We start from the raw sequence: 25,886 nt of genomic DNA, 5'->3' as shown, positions 1-25,886 counted from the left end.
AGATGCTGTCGGATCTGCTGAGATTATCCAGCATTTTCTGTTTTTATTATAGGAATAAATAATATTTCCAGTGAAAATCTTCTAACCTTTTTTAAAAAAAATTACCGGGATGGTTACTTTGCTATGAAGCTCACTAAAGATCAATAATTATTTACTTATCGTGGCTTTTGAAATCACAGCCGTGATATTTTTTATTTTAAGGTGTAAGGGGCGATCTTACAAAAAATATCTAAGTCCCAAACGAGCATGAAAACAGGAGAAATTAGCGCTGTTTATTTGGGCGACTTAAAAATCCAATCTTATCCAACTTTGTCAGTAGGGGGATGGGCGGGGCCTAAAGCATCCAAAAGCCGGCTGATAGCAGCAGAGGGAGCAAATGCGCATGGGCAGATTTCTGTACTCCGAGAGCACAGGAACCTCTCTCTGCCTCTCCTAGCTATAGCCGGTGGCATTCATATGGCCCATCCCCACCCCACTACTGCGGGACTCCATGGCTGATTGACACCGCCCCCCCGCCTGGAACGATTGCGACCACCCCCCCACCACCCCCCCAAATCAATTGCTGTTGCAGAGGTACAGCGGTCTTGCCCCATCAGACCCTGCACCTGGCCCTGCCAGAGTGCCAAGTGGGCACTGCCCAATGGGCACCGACCCTGCCCCCGACCTCTCGGGGATGGGGGGAGTCCTCAATGATATTCTGCGCTGCTAGTGAGGCCATGCTGTCTGCACTCCTTTGATAGGGATCATATGTGATCCACAGAGGCAAGGAGCCCGGACAATTGCGTCCCGCACTCGCTATTACAATCAACCTCACGCCCTTTCCGGACGCAAGGCTGATCTCGCCCAATACCAGTAAGATCGTGAGAGGCGAGAAATCTGGCGTGAACCTGATTTCTTGGCTCTCTTGCGATCTTACCAGATCACCGCGCCCACCGACCAGCAGGACACCATGGTAGGATCACTCTGCGATATATAAATTTTACTTTTTAAAATAATCCAGAACTGGGCTTAATTTAAAAAAAAAAAGATTTCCCAAAGAATCATCTGAACCTAGCTGCATCTGACATTTGCACTGTTATTGAAGTGATTCAGCTGTGTTAGAATCCACTATAACTCCCATTCTGTCTGCTGCAGGCAATTCACTCTACACTGAAATGGAAATGGCCTCCAGTGAGTCAGCGGTGACTGAGTCTGGGAGCGACGAGATCTTTGTGATTTCAACTGGTCTGAGCTTGGGCAATTTACATTTTTCCAGCTTTAAGACAAAGGTATGGGGGGGTTGGGGGAGGGTGGAATCTACAATTTTGCCACAGTGACAGTGAAGGAATAGCGATTATAGTTACAAGCTAGATTGGTTAGTAACTTGAAGGGAAACTTGCAGGTGGTGGTGTTCCCATGTCTCTGCTGTCCTTTGTCCTTCCTAGATGGTAGAAGTTGTGTGTTTGGAAGGTGCTGTCTAAGGAGCCTTGATGTGTTCCTGCAGTGTATCTTGTTTGTGAAGTTCCATATCTTAAACTGGAAATGTGCCAATTATTCAGTCCTCACAACATTGAAATTCCTCAGACAGCTCTTTGTTTACCAGAATGTTAACTTTAGAACAGTTTAGCCCCCTCAGCTGTCTTTTTCTCCTGAAGTCTAAAGGCTTTTAAAATCCAAATGTGGTACTATCTGAATCACTATTTCTCATGTCTCGTCTATGATTTGAATTCAATCTCGGGATGGAGATATCAGCTGTAAGACTGACACATTCATTGCCCCTCCTTAGTTGCCTTGAAAGGTATGATATGACTTGCTTGGGCAGTTTGTAAAAAACCTCAACTATGCTGGTTTGTGCCTGGAATTGCGTGTTGGCCAGGACTGAGTAAGGACATGTTTCCTTCCCTAAATGATGACAACAATTTGACCACATTGGAGTCATAATTGCTCATAGCAGCTTTCAATTTGTTTTTTAAAAAAAACCTAATTCAAATTCTTATATCTGGATTATTAATCTAAGATTCAGGGTTACTCGTTCAGCAACTCGCCCATTAGGTCATCCTTTCCTCATCTTGCCAACCTCCATAAGACCATAACATATAGGAGCAGAATTAGGCCACTCGGCCCATCGAGTCTGCTCCACCATTCAATCATGGCAGATATTTTTCTCATCCCCATTCTCCTGCCTTTTCCCCATAGCCCCTGATCCCTTTATTAATCAAGAACCTCGATGGCTTGTTGCACCATGAACTTTGAACCTTCACCTCTTCCAATGAAAGTAAACATAAAGCCCTTTGCTGCCACTGTGATTCAATTTTAGAGTTTTAAATTATCTTTTTAATCTATAAAATATACTCAAACTAGACAAACAAATGTGTTTCCCTTTAAAATGAAGTAAAATGGATAGATGTTCTGTACTTTTATAAGAACATTCGTTACGTTCAAGGTCGGAGCTGTGGCTCTTTGCCCCTTAACGATGCCAACTCCACTCACATTAAAGTGGAAGATCTGATGCTGGCACAACAGCTGGTGAATGTTTTGGTTTGTAATAATTGTCTAGACGAGTAAGCTGCAAGGATTATCTCATTTTCTGGAAGGAAAACAAAGATTAACAGTGAGTTTGTGTTTGGACGTTGGAACTCCTGTCTAAATATTGCATTACAACTACAACAACAACAACAGCCTGCATTTATGTAGAGCTTTTCCCATAACAAAGGCCATCGGACCAAATCTGACCCCAGCTGCATAAAGAGATTTTAAGGCAGATGATCGGAAGCTTGGTCACAGAGGTTGTCTTAAAAGGAGGTTAGAGAGGAAATTCCAGCGTTTGGGGCCCAGACAGCTTGAAGCACGGTCAACAGTGGTGGAATAATTATAACTAAGAGGCTAGAATTGGAGCAACGTAAAGCACATTAAGGAAGTGACTGAATTTCAACTTCACCATCTGTATTAATGGGAAGATGAAACATCAAAGGGGGTGGCACGGTGGCACAGTGGTTAACACTGCTGCCTCACAGCACCAGGGACCGGGGTTCAATTCCTGGCTTGGGTAACTGTCTGCGTGGAGTTTGCACATTGTGCCCGTGTATGTGTGGGTTTCCTCCGGGTGCTCCGGTTTCCTCCCACACTCCAAAGATGTGCGGGTTAGGTGGATTGGCCATGCTAAATTGCCCCTTAGTGTCAGGGGGACTAGCTAGGTTAAATGCATGGGGTTATGGGTATAGGGCCTGGATGGGATTGTGGTCAGTGCAGATTTGATGGATCCTGCACTGTAGGATTCTATGATTCTATTTTCTGTAGCCAGAGAACTGACTCTGGTTTTCAATGTAAAAATATGTAGTGTGCTGTTTTCCAGATAATACTTATTTCTTCATTTTGATTAATGTGTTTTGTTTCATAATTTATCTTTTTTTTTTAACTTTTATGAGCCCAATTCATTTTTTAAATTCACTTGGATTGTGGGCATCACTGACATTTATTGCCTTCCCTAGTTGCCCCCTGAGAAGGTGGTAGTTGACCATCTGCACAGGTTACAACACAGAATAAGAACTCACGGTGCAGGGAGTAACATATTAGCATGGATAAAGGGTTTGTTAGCTCTCACAGAAAGCAGAGAGTAGGGATAAATGGGTCTTATTCAGGTTGGCAAGCTAGAAGTAGTGGAATGCCACAAAGATCAGTGCTCGGGTTGCAACTATTTACAATTTAGATCGATGACTTAGATAAAGGGAGCGAATGTATGATAGCTAAATTTGCCAATGACACCTAGATAGCTAGGATAGTAAGTTGTCAAGAGGAGAAAGGGTCTAAAAAATGGTTATAGATAGGTTAAGTGAGTGGGCAAATATTTTGCAAATGGCATATATTTGGGAGAAAATGTAAACTTGTCCACTTTGGCAGGAAGAACAGATAAACCGTATACTATTTAATTGGAAAAGGACTGCAGAACCCGGCAGGACAGAGGGATCTGAGTGCCCTAGTACATGAATCATCAAAGTTAGTATGCAGGTACAGCAAATGAAAAGTTGGTGTTTATTGCAAGGGGAATGGAATATAAAAGTTGGGAAGTTCTACTGTAGCTGTACAGGGCTTTAGTGAGACCATATCTGGAGTATTGTGTGCAGTTTTGGTCTCCTTATTTGAAAAAGGATATAACTGCATTTGATGCAGTTTGGAGAAGGTTCACTCAACTCATTCCTGGGATGAGGAGCTTATCTAAATGTTGAACACTTTGGGCTTATTTCCATTGGAGTTTAAAGGAATGAGAGACAATCTTATTGAAAATATAAGATCTTGAGGGGACTTAATAGAATGGATAACAGGATCCTTCCTCTTGTGGAAGAGACTAGAACTAAGGGACACAGTTTAAAAATGCAAGGTCTCCCTTTTAAGACTGAGGAGGAAAAATATTCCCTGAGGGTTGTTGGTCTGTGGAATTCTCAGCTCCAGAAAACAGTGGAGGCTGAATCATTGAATTTATTCAAGGTTGAGTTTGATAAATGTTTGATATTCGAGCATTTTGAGGGGCGGACGGCAAAGGTGGAGCTGAGGCCACGTTCTGTTCCAATCAGCCGTGATCTTATTAAATGGCAGGTCAGGCTCAAAGGGCTGTATTCTTTAACGGGATGTGGGCATCACCGGCTAGGCCAGCATTTTCATTGCGCATCCCTAATTGCCCTGGAGAAGATGATGGTGACCCACTGCCTTGAACTGCTGCAGTCCATGTGGTGTAGGTGCACCCACAGCACAGTTAGGGAGGGAGTTCCAGGATTTTGATTTGGTGACGGTGAATGAATGACAATTAGTTCCAAGTCAGGATGGTGAGTCGCTTGGAGGGGAACTTGCAGGTGGTGGTGGTGTTCCCAGGTATCTGCTGCCCTTGTCATTCTAGGTAGTAGTTGTGGGTTTGGAAGATGCTGTTGAAGGAGCCTTGGTGAGTTCCTGCAGTGTCTCCTGTAGATGGTGTACACAGCTGCCACTGTACGTCGGTGATAGATGGAGTGAATGTTGAAGGTGATGGGTGGGGTGCCAAACAATTGGGCTGCTTTGTCGAGCTTCTTGAGTGTTGGAGCTGCACCCATCCAGGCAAGTGGAGAGTATTCCATCACACTCCTGACTTGTGCCTTGCAGATGGTGGGGAGTCAGGAGGTGACCCAGCCTCTGGCCTACTCTTGTAGTCGCAGTATTTATATGGCTAGTTCAGTTTCTGGTCAATGATAACTCCCTGGATGTTGATAGTGGGGGGGCTTCAGTGCAGGTAATGTTATTGAATGTCAGGAAGATGGTTGGATTTTCTGTTACTGGAGATAGTCAATGCCTGGCACTTGCATGATGTGAATGTTATTTTGCCACTTATCCGCCCAAGTTTGAATGTTGTCCAGTTCTTGTTGCATTTGGATATGTACTCAATATCTGAGGAGTCGCGAGTAATTCTGTACATTGTGTAATCAATGAACACCCCCACTTCTGGCCTTCTGATGGGAGGAAGGTTATTGATGAAGCAGCTGAAGATGGTTGGGTCCAGGACACTATCCTGAAGAACTCCAGCAGTGATGTCCCGGAAACTGAGATGACTGACCAACAACCACAACCATCTTCCTTTGTGCTCAGTATGACTCAATAGTGGAGGGTTTTCCCCGATTCTCATTGACTGCAGTTTTATTAGGGCTCCTTGATGCCACACTCCAGTCAAATGCTTGTTCCTGTGTCCAATGCTCCTCGGAAGGATTTCGCCCTTTAAATGGAGTCCTGACACCAGGCAGTTAATTTCTGGAAGAATATAAACTCCAGTTGGGGCTCCCAGAATTAGCTGAGTTTGGGTTGCCCCTTACTTTTTGGTCCATGGACTGCCACAAAATCCCAGCCCTAAGTTCAAGGTTTTCTGTTTACATTTAAAATGTGTTATGTGAAAAATACAGTGTTTAATCACTTCTTATTCCAGCGTGTTTATGGTCTATGAAACAAGGGTCCGTGTTATCTGCACCTTATTATTCACTACATGGTACAAGTTTCTCAAGTTATTGTCATGGAAACAGGCCCTTCGGCCCAACTTGTCCTTGCCGCCCAGTTTTTACCACTAAGCTAGTCCCAATTGCCCGCATTTGGCCCATATCCCTCTATATCCATCTTACCCATGTAACTGTCTAAATGCTTTTTAAAAGACAAAATTGTACCCGTCTCTACTACTACCTCTGGCAGCCCGTGCCAGACACTCACCACCCTCTGTGTGAAAAAATTGCCCCTTTGGACCCTTTTGTATCTCCCCCTCTCACCTTAAACCTATGCTCTCCAGTTTTAGACGACTCTACTTTTGGGAAAATATCTATGCCCCTCATTATTTTATAGACCTCTATAAAATCACCTGCACGGTTAGCACTGCTGCCTCACAGCGCCAGGGACCCGGGTTCGATTCCCGGCTTGGGTCACTGTCTGTGTGGAGTTTGCACATTCTCCCCGTGTCTGCGTGGGTTTCCTCCGGGTGCTCCGGTTTCCTCCCACATTCTGAAAGATGTGCTGGTTAGATGCATTGACCCAACAGGCGCTGGACTGAGGCAACTTGGGGAATTTCACAGTAACTTCATTGCAGCGTTAATATAAGCCTTACTTGTGACTAATAAACTTTACTTTAAGCCTCCTACGCTCAGAGGAAAAAAGTCCCAGTCTATCCAGCCTCTCCTCTTAACTCAAACCATCAAGTCCCGGTAGCTTCCGAGTAAATCTTTTCTGCACTCTTTCTAGTTTAATAATATCCTTACTTCTCTTTCTTTTTTTCAGTTTCTCACTTTCATTTTCAAAGTTGCCAAATATTCCTGAGTGTCCTTCCTGGTTCAATCAGTTCCTCCTGGGAACCAGCAAGATCTTCCCAGATGGGAAATTCCTTTCAGTGATCTCTCCTCTCTGAGCGAGTTACTAGAATGTCAGAGTGGCCTAATTGAGAGCAGGACAGAGAGAAATAGGAAATCTCAACAACATCTCGAGCCTCTTCTGAAGTTCATTTCTATCAGAAGGAAATCGGACTAATAGGAAAGAATGACGCGGGCCTCCTAACCTAAACAGGAGAATTAGTCGCTTAAAGCAGCGGATAGTGTCTGATTTTGTAAATTTTAAGGGGTCCTGTGCTCTAAAATAAACAGTCTAGTCTCCCTTTTCAAACCATTTTAAACTGAAATTCCATTGTAACTTATACCGGCAAAGATTAAAGGTCCATATGTGCCAGCCCTCAATGAAAAGACAATCTTAATTTCTATGGTGCCTTTCACGACTTAAGGACATCCTTAAAGCACTGTACAACCAGTGAAGTTTGTTTAAATTCTAGTCATTGTTGTAATGTAGAAAACACGGCAGCCAATTAGCACCCAGCAAGGTCCCACATGTTATCGACTGGATAAGCCATTTTTAAATTCTGTTGGTTGCATGGTAAATATTAGCCAGGACACGGAGAGAACTCACCACTTCTTCTTCCAGTGGTAGCCCTGGGATCTTTTACGGTTACCTGAAAGGCACAGTGAAATGTCTCTTTCAAAAGCCAATACCTCTGGCAGTGCAGCACACCCTTAGTACTGCATTGCAGTGGCAACCTGGATTTCGTGCTGAAGAGGCCTTTTGGCTAAGATCAAGTGTGGTCTGGTGATGCTGCACTTGGTCGTGGTCATTGGGTTGCATTTAAGCTTCATTTTCATATGAAGCAATTTTAAAAGCGGCATCTCGGCCTTTTGGCTAGGATGCAGATGAGATCAAGCCTTGGAGGCAGAGACATCTGCCTACTCCAATCAGCTTGGCTCATGTAGATCAGGCCCAAGACAGGGTAGAGGATTGCATGCCCTGTCTTGTCAGCTTAGATCGGAAATGTCTCAACTTGTTGAGACTCTGAATTGGACTTGATTTGATTGAATTGGAAAAGTATAAAAAAATATTAAAAAAGAGTCTGGGACATGAACTCTCAGCCTCGGACTCCAGGAGATACCACTGTAAGGGCAGCTGCATTCACCAGCCTGCAATCCTATGAGTGCCGGGGAATTCCCGGTGATGGGATGGTGCTGGTGTGTCAGCCTCTGCTGAGATTGCACCATGAGGTTACAAACCTGCAAGATGCTGGCTGGATAATTTTAACAGCTTCAGTATCTTTCGGAAACCACTATGGAGATCCTTTTTTAAAAAAAAAGACATAGGTAGTGTTTTTAAAAAAAATAGAGAATGATTGCAGAGGAGGCTTCCTGAAATCCACCAGGTAACAAAACTTGCCTGTTCCTCTAAGAGTAATTTAACCTGTTCCTTTTCTAAATTTTAAAACTCTTTTGTGGCACTTATCCAATTTCTCCTTTAAAAGCTGTGATTGAATCTGCCTCCACCATTCTTTTAGGCAGTGTGTTCCAAATCGTTAACACTTGCTGTGTTTTATAAAGAAAAACAAAATAGTTTTTTCTCATGCCACCTGTGGTTTTCAAATCCATCCACAGCTTCACGACTCTCTATCTCCATAACGACTTCCAACCCTCCCGAGATCTCTGAACTCCTCCAATTCCTGTAACTCGCATATCCCTGATCTTGAATAATTTCCACCATTGAACAAAGAACAGCACAGGAACACACTCTTTGGCCCACCAGGTCTGCACCAATCACGTTGTCCGACCGAGACCAACTGCCTGTATCCCTCTATTCTCCATCTGTTCATGTGTCTATCCAGATAAGTCTTAAATATTGCTAACGTATCTGCCTCAACCATCTCATTTGGTAGTGCATTCCAGGCCCCCATCACCTCTGTGTTTAAAAAAAAACTTCCTCCGCACATCTCTACTGAACCTTTACCCCCTTATCTTGAACTTGTGCCCCCTTGTAATTGTCAAAAGCTTCCAACTGCCCCTCATAATTTTATAAACTTCTATCAGGTCGCCCCTCAGCCTCCGTCTTTCTAGGAAGAACAATCCCAGTTTATTCAATCTCTCCTCATAGCTAATACCAGGCAACATCCTGGTAAACCTTTTCTGTGTTCCTCCAAAGCCTCCACGATGGCTGTGTCTTCAACTGCTGAGACCTTAAACTCTGGAATTCGCTCCAGAAACCTTTCCACTTCTGTCCTATTTTAAGAAGCTCTCTCAAATTTACCACTTTGACAAAGTTTCCAGTTACCAGTCCTAAAGGCTCAGACTTTGAGAGATTGTTAATAAGATCTGTCAGTGTTTGCCACCGTTGCTCCTCGGAATCTGACGACAAGGTAAGTGTAGATTACTGCAGATATCCTGACACTGTGTCTGTCATTCATTGCTCCATTGCCATCGGTGCTGCGGCTTTCCAACAGGACCAGCAATCAGCAGAATCCATCGATGGGCAAGAACTTCCCCTTTCCTGCTCCCATCAAAGGGTCGCGAGTTTCAAGTTTTTAGGTGTCCAGATCACCACCAACCTGTCCTGGTCCCCCCATGTTGACACTATAGTTAAGAAAGCCCACCAATGTCTCTACTTTCTCAGAAGACTAAGGAAATTTGGCATGTCAGCTACGACTCTCTCCAACTTTTACAGATGCACCATAGAAAGCATTCCTTCTGGTTGTGTCACAGCTTGGTATGGCTCCTGCTCTGTCCAAGACCGCAAGAAACTACAAAAGGTTGTGAATGTAGCCCAATCCATCACACAAACCAGCCTCCCATCCATTGACGCTGTTTACACTTCCCGCTGCCTCGGCAAAGTAGCCAGCATAATTAAGGACCCCACGCACCCTGGTCATTCTCTTTTCCACCTTCTTCTGTTGGGAAAAAGATACAAAAGTCTGAGGTCACGTACCAACCGACTCAGGAACAGCTTCTTCCCTGTTGCTGTCAGACTATTGAATGGACTTGCCTTGCATTGAGTTGATCTTTCTCTGCACCTTAGCTATGACTGTAACATTACATTCTGCACTATCTCCTTTCTTTCTCTATGAACGGTAATGGCTGGACTTGCAGATAGTGAGGAACATTGTCAGAGGCTACAGAAGGATATAGATAGGCTGGAAATTTGGGCAAAGAAATGGCAGATGGAGTTCAATCCAGATAAATGCGAAGTGATGCATTTTGGTAAAACTAACGTAGGGGGGAGCTATACGATAAATGGCAGAACCATAAAGGGTGTAGATACGCAGAGGGACCTGGGCGTGCAAGTCCACGGATCCTTGAAGGTGACGTCACAGGTGGAGAAGGTAGTGAATAAGGCATATGGCGTGCTTGCCTTTATAGGACGGGGCATAGAGTATAAAAGTTGGGGTCTGATGTTGCGGTTGTATAGAACGTTGGTTCGGCCGCATTTGGAATACTGCGCCCAGTTCTGGTCGCCACACTATCAAAAGGACGTGGAGGCTTTAGAGAGAGTGCAGAGGAGGTTTACCAGGATGTTGCCTGGTATGGAAGGGCTTAGTTATTAGGAGAGATTGGGTAAACTGGGGTTGTTCTCACTGGAAAGACGGAGGATGAGGGGTGACCTAATAAAGGTGTATAAAATTATGAAAGGCATAGATAGGGTGAACGGTGGGAAGCTTTTTCCCAGGTCGGTGGTGACGTTCACGAGGGGTCATAGGTTCAAGGTGACGGGGGGGGGAGGTTTAACACGGATATCAGAAGGACGTGTTTTACACAGAGGGTCGTGGGGGCCTGGAATGCGCTGCCGGGCAAGGTGGTGGAGGCGGACACACTGGGAACGTTTAAGACTTATCTAGATAGCCACATGAACAGAGTGGGAATGGAGGGATACAAAAGAATGGTCTAGTTTGGACCAGGGAGCGGCACGGGCTTGGAGGGCCCAAGGGCCTGTTCCTGTGCTGCATTGTTCTTTGGTATGCTTTGTCTATGTAGCGCGCAAGAAACAATACTTTTCATTGTATGTTAATAAATGTGACAATAATAAATCAAATCAAAATCACTATTAGAAACCCCATAGAATATCAAGGCTTGCTCTGTGAGGTGTGGCTAGATATTTAACACGTCACTACTACTGCTAAACAGCCTATCTGACCCTGAAAAAATCCTATATTTGTGGAATATTGTTAAATGTTTGCCAGATTAATTATTAGATTTTTAAATTTTAAAAATGTAATGTTTGCTGATGATATTTCACTTCTACCTTAACTCCATGGATATGTCCCAATCTTTAAAAATTATTTCTTTATTTTATGCGCTTTCATTTCTTAGCTGGCTGTCTGTGAGAGTTAATTTAATGTGATTGGCTGCTATGACAGCTTGATGATATTACTGCAATTCGACATGAGAGTTGCAATTTACATGTCAAACTATTGCACCTCCGGATAGTTAAAGATCTCCCTCACATCACAGCTGAATGCAAAAGCTAGACAAGAAGCTCTTGACGTGGCTTGGTGTCCAATCTTATCTGATTACAGTCCTGCAAAAGCACCTCTGGGACTTTTTGCTGGATGTTGTTATAGACACTAGGTTCAGCAATAAAGGCAGATGGACAAGACAGCACTGACTTACTCTGGCTCCCTCTGCACATTGGGGATGTTTGCTTGTTCTCTCACTGATCCCTCATCCACAGGTCGCTAAGAGAAGCCCGACCACTCCACCTGCCGCCTGCGATTGGCTCGTGCCAAATCTCCCGCCTTCTGAAGGAGAGAGGCTGCCGTCAGTGAGAACAGCGGGTGGCAGAGGAAACTCCCCAAGCCGGCGGCGAGCCTGGAGTGCTCGGAACTTCCACGATGTTCTGGGGCCATTGCCACAATTGCCAAGAGAGTGGCGTGACTGGACTAATAACGGTCCATTCACAAAACTGCTGGAGAATTTCGTGAGTATATCTAAGATCAGACCTATTTCAGTCATGAAATCCACCAGGTAACAAAACTTGCTAAAATATGTAAATGTAATATGATATACTTATTGAGTTGGAGTAATCATAGTCCCATATACAAAGTGAAGGGTCAGTGATCATTTCTGGTAGTTTTCATAGAATCCCTACAGTGCAGAAGGAAGCCATTCGGCCCATCAAGCCTGCACCGACCATAATCCCACCCAGGCCCTATCCCCTTAACCACACGTATTTACCCTAGCGAGTCCCCCTGACACTGAAGGGCAACTTAGCATGGCCAATCAACCTAACCCGCACATCTTTGGACTGTGGGAGGAAACCGGAGGAAACTCACAGAAACAGGGAGGACGTGCAGACTCCGCACAGAGAATGACCGAAGGCCAGGAATCGAACCAGGTCCCTGGCGCTGTGAGGCAGCAGTGCTAACCACTGTGCCACCCATACTCCACACTGTTACTGGGAATTTTCATAGTAACTTCATTGAAGTGTTAATGTACGCCTACTTGTGACACTAAGAAATAAACTTATTGCTACTTTCCCTCCCTGTTATTCACCCTCCCCATTATTCCCCCTTGTTAGTTCAATTGAGCAATACCACTGGTGAGGAAGCAATTTATCAATATGTCTTCATATTGATAAAGAATATAAGAACTAGAAGCAGGAGTAGGCAATTCAGCCCCTCGAGCCTTCTCTGCCATATTTAGTATGATCATGGCTGATCTGCTTTCGGCCTCAATTCCATTTTCTTACCCATTCCCCATAATCCTTCAACTCATTACTAATTAAAAATCTGTCCATCTCCTCCTCAAATTCACTCACTGTCCCGGCATCCACCGCACTCTGGGGTAGTGAATTCCACAGATTCTCTGTTCTAAAACTGCCATGCCCTTATCCTAAAGCTCTGTCCTCTGATTGTGATTGTGCGTTGTCAGGAGGGGAGGAATATGTAACACCATAGACTTGTAACAAAAAATGTTTTAAGGTGTGACTGCATTACCAGAGTTAGCGAGTGAGTTCACCTCCATAGTGCCTCAACAACCAACCACAATCTCTACAACTAAACCCTGCCCTGCCACAATCTGGACTAAATTGCACTGCATCACAAACTTTACTTTTCCTAGGAGCACAAAGAGAAGAATGTGGTGAATGATTGTGGGATGTTCAGGTGTATTTTTTAAAAATGGTAACATTTCAAAGAGTAAAGTTTGTTGAACACAAATCCGGGCTGCAAACCTTGGTTGAGGTATAAAAGCAATACATTGAATAAAGTTTATGCAAATACTATTTTTAAAAAAATGGAATATAATTCCAGAATCTCGAACTGTTACAGCGCAGGAGGCGGCCATTCGGCCCATTGTGTCTGCACCGGCTCTTCGAATAACCCGTATTCCTGCAGATAGATTATTGGAAAATGAACAAATTCACTCTTGAAATCTCAGTTGAATCTGCCTCCACCACACACAAGAGTTCATTCCAGACTCAAACCACTTGTAGTGTTTTTTAAAAAAAAGTTTTTTTCTCATATTACTGTAGTTTTCTTGGCCTGAATTTTCAGGATGGTGAGTGCACGGTGCCCATTATCTGGAGAGTCTGCAGGGAACACATCGCCAGCCAATCTGACAGGCTCCCACAGGCCTGTCCATCCTCTAATGGGTGGTGATTGGCACCAGGTGGGATTTCCATCCCCATTTGGAAGGAAGTCATGTCTTGGAGAGCTGTCAGTCAGTCTGATTGGCCGACAGCCCTCCAGCACATCCAGGCACACTGCTGCAGTGGCTGGAAGAGTTATCCCTGAGACTAAGTCCCAGAAACCGCAGTGCTGGTAAGTACCAAAGGTCCTGGGAATAGGAGGGTAGGGGATTGGGGGGGAGGAGGGTAGGGGATTGGGGGGTGGAGGAGGGTAGGGGATTGGGGGGGGGGAGGGGGAGAGGAGGGTGTTGAGAAGGGGGCAGGGATGAGAAGGGAGGGGGTGAGAAAAGGGGGTGGTGTGAGAAGGGAGAGGGGGCTGGGTGGGGGGTGGGGGGGGCGTGAGGGGGGGATGGGTGGGGGGGGGAGGCGTGAGGGGTCAATATATTGCTGGGAGGTAAGCCAGTGGGGGAGGTCAGTCTTCCCCTGGTCTCTGAGGGGAGGTCACCCCGTGTCTGAGGGCCTTTCGTTTGAGGCCTCTCCCTTCCCACCCTAGATTGAGGGTGAGAACTTTTTCTCTTTCCCACCCTTAGTCATCATGCACCTGCCAGCCTGAAAATTGAGGCTTGTTGGATAAAGGGCCTTGGTAGCTGTATGGTACATGGGTGAACTTCCTGTCTGAGGCCTGGTGCACCCCACAGTAAAGTCGCATTCAGGGAATTGAGACGGGAAGTAAAATCAATTCCCTCGTCCCTTCAGATCTATTAAAATAGTCAGTCAGAGGTTGACAGATAATCTGCCTTCAGTAGTTTCTTCATAAACAGACAAAATAGAATTTGATTTGGTGGCAGAGTGAGCAGTTAAATCACAGAAACAGTAAGTAGTCTCACAACATTTTTTTAATATACTTTTCCAATTCAATCAAATCAAATCCAATTCAGAGTCTCAACAAGTTGAGACATTTCAGATCCAGGCTGACAAGACAGGGCAAGCGACCAAACCACCCTGTCCTGGGCCTGATCTACATGAGCCAAGCTGATTGGAGAAGGGGGAGGCTCCTCCTCCAAGACCCGAGCCCACCCGCATCCCAGCCAAAAGGCCGAGATGCCGCTTTAAAAAACTGCTTCATATGAAACATATGAAGCTTCAGTGTAACCTAATGACCTCAACCAAGTGCGGCCGACCATGGGCTGCCGACCATACTACACTTGATCTTAGCCAAAAGGCCGAGAAGCGGTGAGTAGTCTCTCAATATCTGGTTAAAGGTTTATTTGGTAGCACGAGCTTGCCTGGGCTTGCAAAATCTCACTAACTGTCCTGGCTGGAGACAATTCACATCTCTTTAACCTGTGCTTAACCCTCTCTCCACTCACATTGTCTGTACCTGTAAAGACTTGATTACCTGTTAAGACTCGCATTCCAACCGTTATCTTGTAATTGAGTTTGTGTCTATATATGCCCTGCTTGTGAAACAAATCCTGCACTCACCTGATGAAGGGGCAGTGCTCCGAAAGCTTGTGTTACCAACTATCGCTTCTCGGCCTTTTGGCTAAGATCAAGTGTATGGACGGCACCCCATTGTCGGCCGCACTTGGTCGAGGTCATTAGGTTACGCTGAGGCTTCATATGTTTCATATGAAGCAATTTTTAAAAGCGGCATCTCGGCCTTTTGGCTAAGATGCAAATGAGCTCAAGTCTTGGAGGAGGAACCTCCCCCTTCTCCAATCAGCTTGGCTCATGTAGATCAGGCCCAGGACAGGGTGGTTTGGTCGCTCACCCTGTCTTGTCAGCCTGGATCTGAAATGTCTCAACTTGTTGAGACTCTGAATTGGATTTGATTTGATTGAATTGGAAAAGTATTAAAAAAATAAATAAATAAACCTGTTGGACTTCAACCTGGTGTTGTGAGACTACTTACTGTGCCTACCCCAGTCCAATGGCAACTCCACATCGAATCACAGAAAAGTTTAATGTTTGTTAGCTCTCCAGTCACACATCCATTTTTGTAAATGGCATATATGATCTTAGGTTTTATTAAGAAGAAGGCATGGAGTACAAAAGCAAGGAAAAGCAAGGATCAAACAATACTGGTTTGGTCTCGACTGAAATACTTTGCCCAATTCTGGGCACCACACACTTCTGGAAGAATGTGAAGACTTTAGAGGATGGTTTCAGAGATGCAGATAGATTAGAGAAACGAGAGATGGTGGAGAGGAAATTTGATAGAAATGTCCAATTCATGAGGGCATGGACAGGGTGGATAGGGAATATCTGTTTCCATTGGCAGAAGGATGGAGAACCAGTGGACACTGATTCAAGTTGATTGACAAGAGACCCAATGGTGACGTGAGGGGAAAATGTTTTTACACAAAGAATGGTTCGGGTCTGGAGGCACAGCCTGAGAGTGGTGAAGGCAGATTCAATCATGGCTTTCAAAAGGGAATTGGATAAGTATCTGAAGAGAGAGAGAATTGCAGTGCTGTGGGGAAAGGTGAAAATGGGACCTGCTAAATTGCTCTTGACAAGCTGAATGGCCGCCTGCTGTGCTGTAACCATGGCAACCAGATGTCCCAAAACATTTTGCAGCCAATGAGAAGTTTAGTTTTTGTTATAATACAGGAAACATGATGGCCAATAAGCTCACAGCAAGCTCCCATAAACAGCAATTGAATAAGTACCAAATCCTGTGTTCAGTGATGTTGTTTGAGAGATAAACATTGGCCAGGACACGAGGGAGAAATCCGCCCCTGCTCTTTGCTGTGAGGATAGACAGGAACTGCTCTTAAAGGCAACAGCTGACAGTGCAGCATTCCCTCAAACGTTACACTGGAAGGTCAGTCTGGATCTCTGGAGTGAGAGTGAACTCTCAATCTTCTGACTCAGAGGCAGGTGTGCTGCACACTGAGTTGTAGCTTTAATCTAAGATCCAGCAGTCTTTGTGCAATAACAGGTTCAACATGGTGAATAGAAATCTCATTGTTTCCTTCACTACTCTGCTTCCTTCAGTTCATGTTCAGGGGCAGCACGATGGCACAGTGGTTAGCACTGCTGCCTCACAGCGCCAGGGACCCGTGTTCGAATCTCGGCTTGGGACATTCTCTGTGGAGTTTGCATGTTCTCCCCGTGTCTGCGTGGGTTTCCTCTGGGTGCTCTGGTTTCCTCCCACAATCCAAAGATGTGCAGGTTAGGTGGATTGGCCATGCTAAATTGTGCCTTAGTATCTCGGGCTGTGTAGAGAGGGATTAGCGGGGTAAATGTTTGGGGTTGTGGGGATAGGGCCTTGGGTAGGATTGTGGTCGGTGCAGACTCGATGGGCCAAATGGCCTCCTTCTGCGTTGTAGTGATTCTATGTTTTACATTTTACACAGGGCTCCAGCAATTCACCCAGTGACCTTGACACTGACAACAAGCGGAAAGTTGTGTCTGATATGCGGTTGGAAACAGAGTTGGAGCAATTATATTCCGATTCTTCAGGAAGTGCTGCTTCATATCCGCTCACTCAATCTGCACAGAGTCACCGCAAGGTCCTCGCAGGCACCAACCTGAGGAGAGCCTGGTTTGGAAGTCCCTGCTTTGGTTTCCGGCCAAGTACCCGTCTGCACAACTCGAGCACCAACTGGCACAACCGTGCCAGGCAGCAACCAGACCCAGAATATGTCCCATGTGGCCAAGGGCCTCGGTGCTCAGCAGATGGCTCTGTGCCAAACAACATCATCAAGAGCTTGCAGGCTGATGCCACCAAAAGCAGGCACCTCGCCAATGGAGCCGATCGAATAACCCTGACAAAACCCGTTTTCGTCATCTCGGAAGTGAGTGAAGATCGACAGCCTCTGGTGCAAGCTCTGGATTCTGCCGGCCTGTCCGCTGATCTTGGTCACTTTGAGGAAATAAAGCTGGACAAAGTTAGCCGAGCGTCAGAACAGGAATTCAACCGTCCACAGCCTGAGAGTAATTCTGACCTCTGATTCTATCCAATGGATGAAGGGTCAAACCTCACATATCAAGAGACTCAACTGATACTCTAAGAAGGCAAAGCTGTATCTCTCTGATAGAGACAACTAGCAGGTCCGTAATACACCAGCTCCAAAACTATCTCACACAAGCAGCGGCCTACACCAGCTGGAAAACACGCAGAAGGAGTTAAAGAAATTACTTGGCATCAGTGGCAAAGTGATTTATTTTGCTGGGACAATGGGGAGATTTGTCAGTCTTTCATTGACAGCTGGTTGTTTGCCCCTTGAGACAACTTTCCATTGATTCCTTTAAGCTTGTCAGAACTGAAACATGGCAGATCCTAAAGATTATGTATCTCGTGGCAGAATGACAAGAGCTTTGTTTGACTACTTTAACTTTCCATTCAGAAGCAGTGAACAGGTCAGGGTTATGGATTTATATTTGGCTTGAGTTAAATATGAACTGTACACCTCGATTACATGACAACCTTCTGTGCAGCTCCTCTGATCAGCTCCTAGAGTATTTTTGTAGATAAGTGAAGACAGCTTAAATTCTGTCACACATTCAGCTGGTGAACATAGTACAAATAAATGTGTCTGTGGCAAATATTGGTTCATGAAACTGAAACTCCTGCCTGCTCTGTCCCGTCCCGCTGAGTTGCAGTAAATTTCTGGACAACTCCTCCAATTTTCATTGATTTTCTTTTAAAAATAACAGTGGAGTGTCTTAAGACGAAAGCAAAATACTGTGGATGCTGCAGATCTGAAAATGGAAACACAGCAGGTCTGGCAGCATGTGTGGAGAGAGAAACAGTGAGAGGTTTGAGTCCAATATGACTCCTCTTCAGAACATCTGAAAGCATTTTAAGGTTCATGAAGCAGGTGGCATCCAATAGAAAATGGCAATGAGCAGTTAGTTGGTGAAAGGAAGATTGATTCAAGCTGCAGCATATCTGCAAACTGTTCTGTACATTATCATTTCTCTCTTCCAGTGCTGACTGGTCCTCTGTCACTTCCATCCTTTGCAGCTCCCTGAGCAACACAAATCGGTGCGAACTGCATTGAAAGTTGAGAGAAGATTCAAATTATCTTTAATGATTTAGGTTCCTTGCGTGGCAATTTATATTCAAAGTTTACTTTTATCGCTTGTATTTTTTTATAATTCGCATGCACAAAGGGTGTTAAGCTGTCTCAAAAAATTAATGTCAAAGATGTGAAATGATCAGATTGGAAACAAGAATTTTGTAATCGCCTTCTCTGAGAGTACATTAACACAGCTCATATCTGATATCGTCTTCAGTTTTCTCCCACGTTGGGCAAAATGGTGAAAATTCACACATGCCACCGAGGACTGAACTCTAATCCTAGTGATCTAATGAAAAGCTGTGCTCTAAACTAAAGGCACTTCCCAAGTTATTGAGCTAACTGTCAAACTAGTTTTTTTTAATCATATACTATTTCAAAGTAAGCTTATAGTTTAAGAAAATGTGAATGAGAATAAACATGCTGGCCTACCTGCAGTGTCCTATTTTCATTTGACACGTGCGTTTGGTGATGGATACTAGATTGTGTGCAAATTTCTCTTACAGACAAGCCTACACTTGAGCCTATGTATGGCTAACACTATTGTTACCAAATTCCTTTTGAAGGTACCTTTAACACTATCATCATCATTGGAGTCCATGCCTTCATACGATCATACAACTCATCAAATCTGTATCAACTCTTTCAAAAAGCAATCCAGCTGCTCACATTTAATATCCCCACCACCATCTTTCCCCATGTCCCCTCATTTTTTTTCTCTGAATATATCCAGTTCCCTTTTGAACGCTACCACCAAAACTCTATCCCTCTTTTTATCAGTGCACTCATAGCATGCAGTATTAAAATAAGTTCTCCCAATTTAGGGGAGGCGATGGCCTAGTGGTATTATCACTGGACTGTTAATCAAGAAGCTCACCTAATATTCTGGGGACCTGGATTCGAATCCCGCCACAGCAGATGGTAGAATTTGAATTCAATTTTAAAAATCTGAAATTAAGAATCCGATGACCATTGTCGATTGTCAGAAAAACCCCCTCTGGTTCACTAATGTCCTTTAGGGAAGGAAATCTGCCGTCCTTACCTGGTCTGGCCTACATGTGACTCCAGAGCCACAGCAATGTGGTTGACTCTCAACCACCCTCGGGCAACTAGGGATGGGCAATGCTGGTCCAGCCAGCAACGCCCATGTCCCATGAATTAACAAAAAAGAAATTCCACCTCTGGCTCTTTTTGCCGATTTAACTTGACTTTGTGTCCTCTAGTTCCCAACCTTCCTGCCACTGGAAACGGTTTCTTTAGCTATTAATCAAAACGCTTCCTGATTTTCAAAACCCTCTTGAACATTCCCTACTCTGAGAACAATCCAAATTTCTCCAGCCTTCCAACATAACTCAACTGAGAACCTGAAATTAGATCAAAGGTAGCACCAATCCCAGGAGAGATGGTGAACTAGGGGAATAAATACCCGATTTCACTGCAACGTGTTCTTAATTTAATAACTATTCCATCCCTGTGAAACTAGTTTTGGATCGTGAATTGCTTATTGAGGTCATTCAGATAATAGGAGCTCTATTTTCATCATGATGTGGGAACTGGTGCTTGACTAGCTGCAGGGAATTAGTGCAAAATTGTTAAGTACCTCGAGACGGAGAGGCCTATTATGGTCTGGTGTTCACAGGTCATGAACAGGTACAAGAGAACAGTTGATTTTTGAAGTAATATTAGCATATGGAAGAACTTGCATTAAAATAGTATTGGATCTGATCAGATCACAACTCATCAACATGCCTAAGCATTTCACACACATTGATTAACTTTGGCACAGGTACAGTGCTGTTGCTGTGAGAATAGCTATCGATGCAGGTGAATGTGGCACGTTTCTTCAGGGGGATCACATCAAAACAATGAGTTGAATGGCCAGTTGATTGAGGAGGAATTGCCTTTCACCACCTGCCCCCTAATCATTCTTATAGGTATCAAGGAGCTTAACCATCTACATGAACCACCACAAGAGACCGTGTATCAGAGGATTGTTTGGAATGTACTCAATGTGTCACATATAGCTGTGTCTCACTTGTCAAAAGGATCACCAGCAGTTGCTGCCTCTAACACACACAAGCTTGCCTGCAGGAGACTAGGTTTTAAAGAAAGATGTGGTTGAAAAGGTCAGTAAACACAACAGTGTGTACAATTTTGCAACCTCATCTGAATGCTAATGAAGTAAAAAATCTAAATTATGTCCTTAATAACAAGTGATTGTTTTGTGGCAACAGCTTAATGGTAATAGGCCCGTTTGTTAGTGCTGGAGACCCAGTTATAATTCTATTATCTCTGTGACCTCTAAGTAATTCATGACCTACTGCTAACAAGGAGGATCCTGTTATTAAATTGAGGCCACATTATAACCAATTTGTTCATCAGTCCCTAAATTAATCATAATTTACAGTCCAAACAAAAGATTTTTTTTAGGAAATAGAAACACTCAATTTGTTTGCGGCTCATCCATCTTAAATAAATATAATTAAAATAACTGAATTTACACTCAGCCCTTCATGCTTTCCCAAAATAAATTTCAGGAAAGAAGTTCCACAATGAAACTTCAGGTTGCCGCTGTTGCTGTTAGTTGGAAAGTTTCTAAAATACATTGTTTGAAACTGGATCTTACAAAGAATATTATCCAACCTTGGTGTGCTCCATCTAAAGTAAAAAAGTAAAGTTTATTTATTAGTCACAAGTAGGCATACATTACATTCCCCTCATAATCTTGTAGACTTCTATCAGGTCGCCCCTCAATCTCAGTCATTCCAGTGAGAACAAACCAAGTTTCTCCAACTTCTCCTCATACCTAATGCCCTCCATACCAGGCAACACCCTGGTAAATCTTTACTGTACCCTCTCCAAAGCCTCCACATCCTTCTGGTAGTGTGACAATATATTCAAAAGTTAAAGTTTATTTATTAGTCACAAGTAGTCTTACATTAACACTGCAATGAAGTTACTGTGAAAATCCCCTAGTCGCCACATTCTGGCACCTGTTCAGGTACGCTGAGGGAGAATTTTAGCATAGCCAATTCACCTAACCGCCACATTTTTGGACTGTGGGAGGAAACCAGAGCACCCGGAGGAAACCCACGCAGACACAGGGAGAATGTGCAAATTCCACACAGACAGTGACCCAAGCCGGGAATCGAACCCAGATCCCTGGTGCTGTGAGTCTCATTTCATGTACATTGTACATTTCAAAACGAAAAACGCTTCAACTAGTTCCTACCAGTATTCAGCATTGTTCAGCCAAATAACGTCTTCATGTTGATAAATTCCCAAAATAGATTTAAAGTCTTCATGTTGATAAATTCCCAAAATAGATTTAAAGTTTTGCATTGCTTTGGCAATCCCGACAGTGCAGAAAAAGGCCAATTGGCCCATTGAGTCTGCACCAACAACAATCCCACCCAGGCCCTACGCCCGTAACCCCATGTATTTACCCTGCTAATCTCCCTGACACTAAGGGTCAATTTAGCAAGGCCAATCCACCTAACCTGCATAGCTTTAGGGTCTGGGAGGAAACTGGAGCACCCAGAGGAAACCCACACGGACACGGGGAGAATGTGCAAACTCAACACAGTTACCCAAGGCTAGAATTGAACCCGGGTGCCTGGCACTGTGTTGCAGCAGTGCTAACCATTGTGCCACCATGCTGCCCCCCCAAAGCATTATCTTGAGCTCCAGCTGAGGCATTGGTCCACTCAAAGATAGAGCTAAGCTGGGAGTAACAGCAGTGGACATATAGGTAACATTTACTGTTCCTCTGCACCCTGGCATGGCTAGAGAGTTGAAGACACGGGTGATTGTTTGCTAAACCAGCCTCCCATCCATTGACTCTGTCTGCACTTCCCGCTGCCTCGGCAAAGCAGCCAGCATAATTAAGGACCCCACACACCCCAGACATTCTTTCTTCCGTCGGGAAAAAAGATACAAAAGTCTGAGGTCATGTACCAACCGACTCAGGAACAGCTTCTTCCTTGCTGCTGTCAGACTTTTGAATGGACTTACCTTGCATTAAGTTGATCTTTCTCCACACCCTAGCTATGACTGTAACACTACTTTCTGCACTCGCTCGTTTCCTTCTCTATGAACGATATGCTTTGTCTGTATAGCGCTAAAAACAATACTTTTCACTGTATGTTAATACATGCGACAATAATAAATCAAATCAAATTCTCTACAATATAAGGAACCTGTGAGAGTGGAGATGAAGCATTTTAAATCAATATTTCCTTGAGAAGACATGGATTTCCAGACGGCATTTGATAAGCTACCGCATCAAAAATTATTGCAGAAACTAACAGCTCATGTTATAGGGGGTAACATTTTGGCATGGATTGAAGTTTAGCTAGGTAACAAAGTTGACATCAATGGGTCTTTTTGGGAGAATGTGATGAGTGGTGTACCACAGGGATCAGTGCTGGGGCCTCAACTTTTTACAATTTATATAAATGACTTGAAAGAAAATATGGTGGCTGAATTTGCTGATGACACAAAGAAAGGAAATTGTAAAGAGGCCATAAGAAGACTACAAAGGGATAGAGATAGGTTGTGGTGTGGGCAAAGATCTGGCAAATGGAGTATAATGTGGGCAAATGTGAAATTGTGCATTTTGGCAGGAAGAATATCTAAATGATGTGAGAGTGCAGAGCTCTGAAGTGCCGTAGGATTTGGGTGTCCTAATGCATGAATCGCAAAAGGCTGGTATACAGGTAGAGCAACTAAATGGCAAAGCGAATAGAATGTTATCACTTATGGGAGGAGAATTGATTACACAAGTCAAGAGGTTATACTTCGGTTATACGGAACAGTGGTGAGACATCTGAAGTGTACATTATTGGTCTCCCTATTTAAAGAGAGATGTAAATGCTTTAGAAGCCGTTCGTAGAAGGTTTACTAGACAAATACTGGGAATGGGAAAGTTGCCTCATGAGGAAAGGTTGGATGGAGGTGTTCGGGATTTGCGTCCACTGGAGTATAGAGGAGTAAGAGGCAACTCTTATTGTATTGACAGGATGGATGTGGAGAGAGTGCTTCCTCTTGTTGGACAATCTAGACCTAAGGGGTCACAACTGCTGCTTCACAGCTCCAGGGTCCCGGGTTCGATTCCCGGCTCGGGTCACTGCCTGTGTGGAGTTTGCACATTCTCCTTGTGTCTGCGTGGGTTTCCTCCGGGTGCTCCGGTTTCCTCCCACAGTCCAAAGATGTGCGGGTTAGGTTGATTGGCCAGGTTAAAAATTGTCCCTGAGATGCGTAGTTAGAGGGATTAGCGGGTAAATATGTGGGGGTAGGGCCTGGGTGGGATTGTGGTCGGTGCAGACTCGATGGGCCGAATGGCCTCCTTCTGCACTGTAGGGTTTCTATGATTTCTATGAACTTAAAAATAAGAGGGTCGGGGGTCACGTGATGTAAGTGCGGGAGCAGCTCCATTTTTGAGAGCTCTGGCATGACTCACCTTTAATCCATTTATTTATCCTGATGCACACCCCATAATTACCCGATCCTGTTGTGCATCTGCGCTTTGTTCCTGAAAGATCCTAGCTAAATTCTGGTGATGGGGAGCCAAGTGCAGAAAATCCTTGTTTGATTGAGGTAGTCAGAGATGGTTGAGGTGGGGCCCTGTTTGCAATAGCGGTTTCGCTGGTGAGCAGGCCTACACTGCGGTGATGGCCACCTTTATGAGTGAAGTTGTGGACAATGGTCTCAGCTCCCCGGCACTGAGTGTTGGTACTCACATTGATGAATTGTGAGATATCCTAAACAGAATGGAAGAAGAGACACTGGACCATGTGCAGCTTTCTCTCACAGACAATTCTACACTTGAGTCTATGTATGGCTAACATTACTGTTACCAAATTCCTCTTGAAGGTACCGGCCAAATTTGATAATGGCAGCCTTCTATATTTGAAGGGCCAGGTATCTGGAGTTTGGTGGAGCGCATTGTATCTGGTCTTCTAGGTCTAGGGTCAGTTGAAGACTCTGACCACTGGTCTTACGTTATCTTGTCGTCAGTGTTCATCAAGAAGGGCAGGAGGTGGCCAGAAGCAACAGGTCTTTGCCACGTGTTGGGGCCTAGGTTTCTCTTTACCAGGGCTTCAGGACAACAGCATGGCAGAGATGCAAAGCCTTGAAACTCTGGATGGATCCTGAGGATTGTTCGACAATCTTGTCATGGCTTTGGCCATTTCAAGCTCCGTGAATAGCTATACCATCCTGCAATTCATCATTAATCCTGAACTCTGTCCCCTGTGATTATATTCCAGGTTTGTGATATTGGCTTGAATCCTGACAAGGGTGTACGGTATATGAGCACAGGTGTTTGCCAGTTATTCCTGTTACACTGCGGAAATCAGGTTTTTTAAAATCCTGGACTGTACTCCCTGTAATTATATCCTTGTGTTGATCCTGTACTGCGCTTTTTGGCACTGTGGCCTGCACGTTCTCCCCATGTCTGCGTGGGTTTCCTCCGGGTGTTCCAGTTTCCTCCCACAGTCCGAAAGATGTGCTGGTTAGATACATTGGCTATGCTAAATTCTCTCTGTGTACCCGGAAAAGGCACCGGAGTGTGGTGACTAGAGGAGTTTCACAATAACTTCACTGCAGTGTTAATGTAAGCCTACTTGTGACACTAATAAATAAAACTCATATTGATGGGGCAATCCTGTAACTGAGCTCTGAGGCAAATTTTTCCAATTGTTCTGTTTAGAATCATATTCTGGAGTTTGTTGTTAATCTTTGAATGCATCCCCTGCAATTTCATCTCTTATTTGATCCTGCTATTTACCACATTAAAGGAGAAATCCTCTGAGTATGCATAATAGTAAATTTTAACTTGTTATCCTGGTGAATCCAGGGGCATCCAATTATCTTTAGTGTAATGCATCCCACAATGTACTTCTCGTTTCTGAGGAGTGTGTTGTGCAAGTTGTATGATACTAGAGCTGTGAGATTTTTATCCACCTTCTCATCGTATAATCCTGGTATCTGGAGCAGTGAACGTTTTCACCCGATAGCCTTCATTTCATTTATGGTTAAAATGAATAGCACCATTTCGGGGAGGTGGGCAAGTGGTTTAATATGGAGGAGGGTAGGGAGCTACAAGTCCTCAGAGCGAGTAAGGACCCCCCCCCCCCCCCACCCACCCCCTGAGAACTTATGGGCTCCCATATTTTTGTATTTCAGTTGTTCTGGGGTTATAGAATTGCTGATTAATTCCTGTTATGGTACAGACAGTATCCCGGGAAAAGACATTGTATTGTATCATTGCTGCCTCCAAGGTAGTTAGAATAGAATCCCTACAGTGCAGAAGGTGGCTATTCGGCCCATCAAGCCTGCACCGACCACAATCCCACCCAGACCCTATCCCCATAACACCCCATATTTACCCTGCTAGTCCCCCTGACTCTAAGGGACAATTTAGCATGGTCAATCAACCTCTTTGGACTGTGGGAGGAAACC

General features: G+C 44.4%; 1 protein-coding gene and 1 non-coding gene across 2 annotated transcripts in view; one reads left to right on the top strand and one right to left on the bottom strand.

Annotated features, from left to right (window-relative positions):
* Positions 1–18,854, top strand: part of LOC144502291 (uncharacterized) — a 50,999-nt gene extending 32,145 nt beyond the window's left edge. Inside the window, exons 5-7 of the mRNA XM_078226104.1 lie at positions 1,135–1,268; positions 11,494–11,739; positions 16,755–18,854. Of these exons, the coding sequence (XP_078082230.1) occupies positions 1,135–1,268; positions 11,494–11,739; positions 16,755–17,351 (977 nt within the window). The 3' untranslated portion in view covers positions 17,352–18,854. The remainder of the gene's footprint in view (positions 1–1,134; positions 1,269–11,493; positions 11,740–16,754) is intronic.
* Positions 14,429–14,624, bottom strand: LOC144503258 (U2 spliceosomal RNA). The gene has a single exon (XR_013499471.1). It is a non-coding gene; the product is annotated as a U2 spliceosomal RNA (small nuclear RNA).
* Positions 18,855–25,886: the final 7,032 nt, after the last annotated feature.

The sequence above is a fragment of the Mustelus asterias genome, chromosome 13, assembly GCF_964213995.1.
Source record: "Mustelus asterias chromosome 13, sMusAst1.hap1.1, whole genome shotgun sequence".
Classification (NCBI taxonomy): Eukaryota; Metazoa; Chordata; class Chondrichthyes; order Carcharhiniformes; family Triakidae; genus Mustelus; species Mustelus asterias.
This window is presented reverse-complemented; position numbering and strand designations above follow the sequence as displayed.